Genomic DNA, 7,081 nt, shown 5'->3' with positions numbered 1-7,081 from the left:
CCGGCCCGAGCGCCCGGGCCGCCGAACCCGCCGCTGCTTGTCTTGCTGGTGGTGGCCCTTCCACTTCCCCGCCCGCCGCCGTACTCATCGTACAGCCCACCCGCGCCGTCCTCCGACTTGACGGCGCCGTACCCGCCGCCGTACCCGCCCGCCGCCTCCGCCGCTTCCGCCCGCCGCTTCGCCGCCGCGGACATCGACAGGCGCCCTGCCAGCGGCGGCCGGCCGGGGCCTGCCGCCTGCATGATGGGGTTGTAGGCGTCGGGCAGCTGCCCGGAGGCGTCGTAGCCGCCAGTGGGGGAGACCATGCCCACGCCGGGCACCGCGCCGGTGGGGGAGGGCAGGCCGGGCTCGGCCTCTCCGCCCAGCCCCATGCCCATGCCCATGCCGCCCGGGTTGTTTCCCAGCTGCTGCGGGGGGAGGGCAGGACGGGCAAACATCGCTGTCAGTGCCGCACCTTTGGCTGCGGTGACGCCTACGTCGCGGCGATGCTCACAGCAACACAGGACCCCAGCCCGCGCGCACGGGTTGTTGCTATGCTCTCGCCCACCTGCAGCTGCAGCAGCTTCTGCAGCTTGGGCGGCCGGCCGCTCTTGCGCTTCACAGGCTGCGGCGGCATGAAGCCGCTCATGTCGCCCGCCTCGCCGCCGTAGCCCATCAGCGCGCCGCCGCCCTCCAGGCCGCCCGCGCCGCCATAGCCGCCGTCCAGGCCCTCCAGCCCCCCGCCCGGCAGCGCGCCCGGAAGCGAGCCGCCGGAGGAGGAGGCCCCGCGCCGCCCGTGGCCCAGCCCGGGCACCGGCGCGGTCATCACCTCTGATGCCTGCAACCACACGCACGCACACACACACCGACACAAGAAGGCTGGGTCGGTCCGCGATGCTGAGGCGCCGGCAATCGCAAACAGGCTCCCCGGAGGCCCCTCCTGCCCCCACCCACCCGCATTCCCTAGCTTCCCTCCGCCTCCGTCGCTAAGCTCCGCACCGCCTCCCTCGCCAGGCTTCCCTTATCCTATCGCCCTCCCAGCCCCGCGTCAAGAAGCCAGGCTGCGGGCTCACCCGCGCCGCCGCGCCGGTGCAGTAGTCCTTATTGCGCTGCGCCTCCGAGTGGTTGTGGCAGTAGGCGCGGTGCTTGAACACCCGCGAGCCGGGCTGCGCGCGGGCCACCAGGTAGTTGCCGGCGCGGCGGCCGCACAGCGGGTGGAAGTAGGCCTGGAGGAGGATGAGGCACCACGGTGTCGGCACAGGTGGCAGGCACAGGGGTCAATGGGCATGCATTCCTTGACGTCTCTTGGCATGAGCAACTCGTTACTTTAAGATTAGTACCCTTGAGCCTGTCCCGGGCTGCAGCAGGCCAGTAGCCCAGTACCCCAGGCCAGTACCCCTACCACCAGACCACCAGACCACCAGACTAACAGCCCGCAGGCCCCTTCGCACCCGCGCGCGCACCTGGCAGTGGCCGTAGTTGCACTTGACCACGGCGCCGCTGGTGCGGCCGCACAGCCCGCACGGCGAGCGCCAGCGGTCTGCCTTGATGTTGTTCATCCCCTCCACCGCGTCCGGCCCGTCCACCTGCACCACCGATGTGCCCTCCTGCCACATGCCGCAAATCTGCACAGCAGCGGCAGCCGCGCCAGCGGGGACGGAGGTTCGCAGGCGTAAGCTTAAGACTCTTGGCCATTCGACTAGTACGATATGATACCAGGCAATCCAGGACTGTGTGCACGGTATGGCAATCAACCGCATGGGCAGCCACACGCAGTACGAAATCTGGATCCTGTTGCACCCACCACGTGGCACCAGTTCTTGCCGTCGGTGGTGCGCTTGAACGCGCCGTTGCGCACGGGGCACAGGCAGCAGGACACCGCGTGGGAGCCGCCCGGCAGCTCGGCGTGCGTGATGCCGCGGGCCTCCATCTCCCAGCGCTTGGGCCGCACCTGCGCGGATGTGGAAGATTGCGTGTGAATGAGCGCGACAGGCACCGTGCGTGTGGTGGTGGAGGGCCGGGTACGGTATTGCTCCCGTACCATGTTGCAACAGTGCGCCTGCCTCCACGAGCGGAGTCCATGGGTACGGATCAGACCCAGGGCGCTCCTAGTGCTTTGCACCGAACCCTTGCTCACCTCGTCCTGCGGCACGCCCGCCGCGCGTTGCTGCTCCTCATACATGCGGCACGGCCAGCACAGCCACTCCTCTGCGCCCACAAGAGGTTCGAGGTGCAACAGAGAGCGGCACACACATCCAGCTGCTTAGATAGATGAGATACCGTGATCACATGCTACCCGCCTGGCGTCCAGCCCGCCGGCCCACAGCCGCGGGCTCCGTCTAGCAACCCCCGTGCCTCTGCCCCGTAGCTCCACCCCTCCCCTAATTCCTCTCACCCGCGGGAATGTTGCGCACTCCGTAGCAGGCCTGGTGCACGGCGATGTCGCAGCGCTCGCAGAACACGATGATGTTGGGCTCCAGGCTCAGGCCGTCCGCGCACACACAGCACACCGCCTCCTCGTCGTGAGCCCTGCAGCGCGGAGGAGAGGTTGGGGCGGCGGGTAGAGGGCCGTCACACTCGTGCGACAGGTAGGAGTACCACGGCACGAACACCTCCTCTCCCCGTGCGCGCTATTTACCACCCCTTCTCTGCCTGCCGCCCATCGCTCGCCCACCTCTGCGCCAGGCAGTCGGCCTCGTACTCGCCGGGCCCCGGCAGCATGACCTCTGCGCCGCCGCCCTCGCCCAGCCCGACCAGGCCGCCGCCTCCGCCGGGCGTGGCTCCGCGCCAGGCCTCGGCGCCCTCGCCGCCGTCCAGCATCATGAGCTCATAGCCGCCCGAGGCCAGCGCGCCCGTCAGCTTCTTGGGGCGGCCCACCTGAGGGCCAGAGCCGGCGTTTTTACATTGGAGGGGGGACAAATATCGACGTAAGAAGGTGGTATGGGCAGTCGGCGTGAGTTGGTGAGTCGGCTTGCTGTCGCGGTCTGGACCAGAGTCGCACATGCCGCTCCAAAGTCATGACTCCCGCATTCTACAAGCCAGCGTGCACGGCATTTGCCGCATGCCCGGCTGTTGCACCCCATTCTTCCACAACCATGCGCACGCACCTTGGGTGAGGCTGCGTCGTTGAGCGCCGCCACGGCTTGGCGCCTCTCCATCTCCCGCTTCTCCCGCTTGGCGTTGCGCTTGGCCTCGGCCTTGCGCTGAAGGGGCCAGCCAGGACAGTTGGGTCAGCACGCAGCCTTTGATTGTGAGACACCATGCGCTAGGTCCACGCACATACTCCTTCCCTTTCCTTTGCGTCTTGAGCGCTGAAATCATTTCCCAGCCTCCTCAGCTGCTTCATCTCCCAGCTGCCTACAGCCCCGGGCCCCGCGCACCAGCAGGTAGTTGCGAATGAGGTCCTCCCACTCCGCCCGCTGGGCGGCCACCGCGCGCTGGTTGCCAACGTCCGCCAGCGCCGCGCGCAGCACAGACGCCGCCCGGGCGCGGTTGATGGCGGCCTGCAAGCAAAACGCACAGCGGCATCACGCATGGTATGCAGTATGGCAGCTTAGCACAAGCACCAGCTCGCCCAGCAGTGGCTCCCATCCCAGGAGACCACAAACACGATATCCTCTGCCTCGCCTGCCCTGCCTTTGAATGCTAACCCCCGACCGCATCCACGACCACCTCCACCACCGCTTGCATCGATGGGGCCGGGAAGGGGCGGCGTGGGGGCATCATGACTGCCAGGTCCCTGCCCCCGCCCACCTGCTGCGCCAGCTCGCTCTGCAGCGCCAGCATCTCCGCAAGCACCTCGTCGTCCGGCGCCAGGCCCAGCACGTCGCTGCCCGCGTCCAACTGCGCCCACTGAGCCGCCAGGTCGCCGTCGGCGCCGCCTGCAGTGCACCGGTCCGGCAGAGGGCGAGGGGACATCCGCGTCAGCATGTTTGTTCGTTCGTTGTCAAGAGGCCGAAAGCCAACCCAAGAGAGCCGCGGCAGCAGGCCAAACGTCGAGAAAGCAAACGGCTTCATTTGCCCCGCTCCCCCGCATGCCCGCGACCCCGGCCCTGCCCGCCCCCCCGAACAAAACACCGTGACCCCGCGGCCGCCGCCACCCACCCTCCGCGACGATGGCCGCCACCGCCGCCGCCACGGCGCTGGAGGTGGGGTCCTCCTTGAACAGCAGCGGCGCCTTGCCGCCCGCGCCCGACAGCGGGTTGTTGCTGGCGGGCTTGCCGGGGCCATAGCCGCCGCTGCCCGCGCTCCAGCTGGACCCAGGCTTGGGGCCCGGCTTGCGTTTGATCTTCTGCGTCGTGGCCGCCACGGTCTTGGCGCGCTCCCGCGCCTCCCGGTCCTCCTGGGCTCGCAGCTCGCGCTCCCGGTCCTTGTCCTTACGGCCAGCTAGGGCTGAGTAGTTGACGGTGCTGCGCGCGCGGCCGCCGCGCGGGCCGGTGGCGCCGGCCCCCGCCGCGGCCTTCTCCGCTGTGGAGCCCGGTCCGGGCGTGGCGGCGGCGCCGGAGGCGTCCTCCGGCGCCTGCTGCGCCGCCTGCGGCGGCTGTTGCCCCGGCGCCGGCGGCGCCGGCGGCGCCGGCGGCAGCGGCGGCAGCGGCGGCAGCTGGTGCAGTTCCGGCGAGGGTGCGTGCGCCAGCGAGCCGAGCGCTCCCGTGGAGGCAGTGGTGGCCAGGCCCCCGCCGCTCGCGGCGCCGCCTGCATCTGCGGCCGCCTGCAGCGGTGTGAAGTCGAGCGACATGCTGGCGTGCAGCCCGGCGCCGCCCCCACCCCGCCCCCGCCCGCCTGGCGTGGCAAAGCTGCCGTCGCCCCGCCCGCGCCCGCGGCCGCGGCCCGGCCCGGTGCGCGGCTCCGGTGGCCGCGCCGCGGCCTCCTCCTCCTCATCCGGCGACACGCCCAACAGGCTGCCGTTGCCGGCGGTGGGGTTCAGCACGTACGCGGTGACGGGGCGCTCGAGGATCCGCTTGAGGTAGGGGTGCACGAAGTCGCCAGCGGCAGCGCGCAGCAGCTCCGCCTTGCTCAGGGCGGCCCCGGCCGGGTCCTTGCTGCTCGAGTTGGTGTCTTCCTCGCCGGCCGCAGCTGCCCCGCTGGCGCCCGCGCCCTGCTGCACCCCCGCCTGCCCCGCGGCTGTGCCCTCCTGCTTCTCCGCCTCCCCGGCGCTGCTCACCGCCCCTGCCGCGGCCACCGCTCCTTCCCCAGCGCTAGCCCCCCCGCCAGCAGCCGCCTCGCCAGCAGCTCCCTCCGCTGCCTCGCCGGCGCCGATCTGGCCCACGCGGTGCAGCAGCGCATCCAGGGCCGCCCTGTCCAAACCCTGCAGCTCGATGCCCTCGTCCAGCAGCCCCATCTGCTGCGCCAGCTCGGCGAAGGCGCGCGCCTCCTCGTCGGTGCAGGCGTCCAGCATGGTGGCCGCGGCGGAGCGGCCGTCGGGGCGCAGGCCCTGCAGCAGCGGCTCCAGGCCAGGCTGTAGCGGCGGCTGCGCCGCGCTGCCGCCGGGCGGCAGCAGGAAGCCGTCGCCAGCGCTGCTCGTAAGGCCGCGGCGCTGTGGGTGGTAGATGCAGAGTGGGTGGGAGGGGCGAGGTGGTGTCATGGGGAGAGAGGAGGGGCCCACAGCCGCACGCTGAAGCGACGCGTGCCTATGGGCAGACCAACCGGCCCGCACCCGTGCAGGCTGTGGTATGTGAAATGACACCCCCCTGCGCTTTAATCGTAATAAAATGTGTGCTTGCATGCACACGCAGGCAGCAGCGTGTGTCCCATCGTGCTAGTTTGCAAAGTGGCCCACGGACCTCTCCAGCGTCGTCGTCTTTGCCGCCTGGCTGCCCGCCGCGCGCCCCCGCATGCCGGTCGGCGCCTCTGGGGTCACGCCCAAGGAACGGCACCGTGAAGGCGTCGTCGTCCTCGGGGTTGGCCGCGACTGGAAGCAGCGCCAAGATGTCTTCTTGCGTGACGTCGCGGAAGTAGTCCTGCAGCGCAGGCGATCAACGTCAAGCATCTGTAGGAGCTTTCTGCGATGAAGAGAGCAGCGCACCTCAGTGTACATCCAGAACGCGGCTGCCTCTGACGGATTGCCGATATTGAGCCCAGGCTGCTCGTTCGCAGGCGTCGCTGAGGTCGCAGGCAGAGGAGTAACCTGCTTGCCCTTGACCTTGATGTCTTTTTTGGCCAGCTCCCGCCTCCGCTTCTCCTCCTCTTTGGCTTCGCGCACATTAATCGCTTCAGACAGCGTGGCCGGGCCACGCCCAACATCTGCAAGCTTTGGTAGGTTGCCTGCTTTTTGCTGGGCCTCGCGAAACACATCCTCGCCCACGCTCAGAGCTGTGCGCAGGGACTGAAGATGGACTCGGTTTGACTGCGTGTGCCCGCCCTGCGCAGTCGGCTCCGCAACCTCGTGCGCAGGTGCACCGCTAGCCATAGTTGCCGTCCGACCAACCACTTGCTGTTTGAGCTTACGTTGAAGAAGACGGCATTCTTTGTTTCTAGCGCACGCGTGGTTCTTCAAATGTATTTGAAAGAGTCTAAAATCTACTCAGAACCTATTCTTCATAAACAAAGGCAGGAAAGGTCCTACAGGCAACACACTGGACGAGGTTTGGCGGGCAGACCCTGGCTCGCATGTCGTGCCGTTATCCTGGCCAGCAGAACTTGCAACGTGCAGTGCACCTATCCATACAAAAGCTAGCACTGTTCTCCACGCGGCACCAACGGCCGTGGTGTTGAGGCCTTCCGCCGCTTGACATGCGAATGGCCACAAAGAGTCACACACGATGTTATACAGACGATGCTAGCAGCGAGGGCCACAAGGGTAGACCATGGGAGCCGGAGGTGCCCACAGTCTACAGCCCTTGAGGGGTCGCGGCGGGCACGACGCAGCGAACGCCTATCCTGTCCGCAAGGGCAAAATTATATGCTAACATCACGCAATCCTCGGGGCGCATAACCTATGCCAAGCTGCACACGGCTGTGTGCTTGAGACATGTTTAGGGAGTCGACTGGGAGGGGCAAGGGCAGTGTCATTCTGCGTGGCATCGTCTGTATGTATACGCGAGTAAGTGTTTATGTCGTGTATGCAGGTTGGCCTCTGGCCAATGGCGGTTCCAGCTGCGATAGG

At 68.3% G+C, this 7,081-nt stretch overlaps 1 protein-coding gene across 1 annotated transcript in view; it reads right to left on the bottom strand.

The window, feature by feature from the left end:
* Window positions 1-6,997, bottom strand: part of CHLRE_14g614151v5 (uncharacterized protein) — a 10,194-nt gene extending 3,197 nt beyond the window's left edge. Inside the window, exons 1-14 of the mRNA XM_043070056.1 lie at window positions 6,002-6,997; window positions 5,760-5,936; window positions 4,084-5,512; window positions 3,733-3,860; window positions 3,360-3,482; window positions 3,087-3,182; window positions 2,654-2,856; window positions 2,375-2,508; window positions 2,117-2,187; window positions 1,784-1,930; window positions 1,443-1,604; window positions 1,053-1,205; window positions 548-817; window positions 101-407 (exon numbers count right to left, since the gene is read on the bottom strand). Coding sequence (XP_042916729.1) covers window positions 101-407; window positions 548-817; window positions 1,053-1,205; window positions 1,443-1,604; window positions 1,784-1,930; window positions 2,117-2,187; window positions 2,375-2,508; window positions 2,654-2,856; window positions 3,087-3,182; window positions 3,360-3,482; window positions 3,733-3,860; window positions 4,084-5,512; window positions 5,760-5,936; window positions 6,002-6,385 — 3,784 coding nt within the window. The 5' untranslated portion in view covers window positions 6,386-6,997. The remainder of the gene's footprint in view (window positions 1-100; window positions 408-547; window positions 818-1,052; window positions 1,206-1,442; window positions 1,605-1,783; window positions 1,931-2,116; window positions 2,188-2,374; window positions 2,509-2,653; window positions 2,857-3,086; window positions 3,183-3,359; window positions 3,483-3,732; window positions 3,861-4,083; window positions 5,513-5,759; window positions 5,937-6,001) is intronic.
* Window positions 6,998-7,081: the final 84 nt, after the last annotated feature.

Source organism: Chlamydomonas reinhardtii, chromosome 14 (genome assembly GCF_000002595.2).
Source record: "Chlamydomonas reinhardtii strain CC-503 cw92 mt+ chromosome 14, whole genome shotgun sequence".
Lineage (NCBI taxonomy): Eukaryota > Viridiplantae > Chlorophyta > Chlorophyceae > Chlamydomonadales > Chlamydomonadaceae > Chlamydomonas > Chlamydomonas reinhardtii.
The sequence above is the reverse complement of the archived record's forward strand: the minus strand, read 5'-3'. Positions and strand labels throughout refer to the sequence as shown.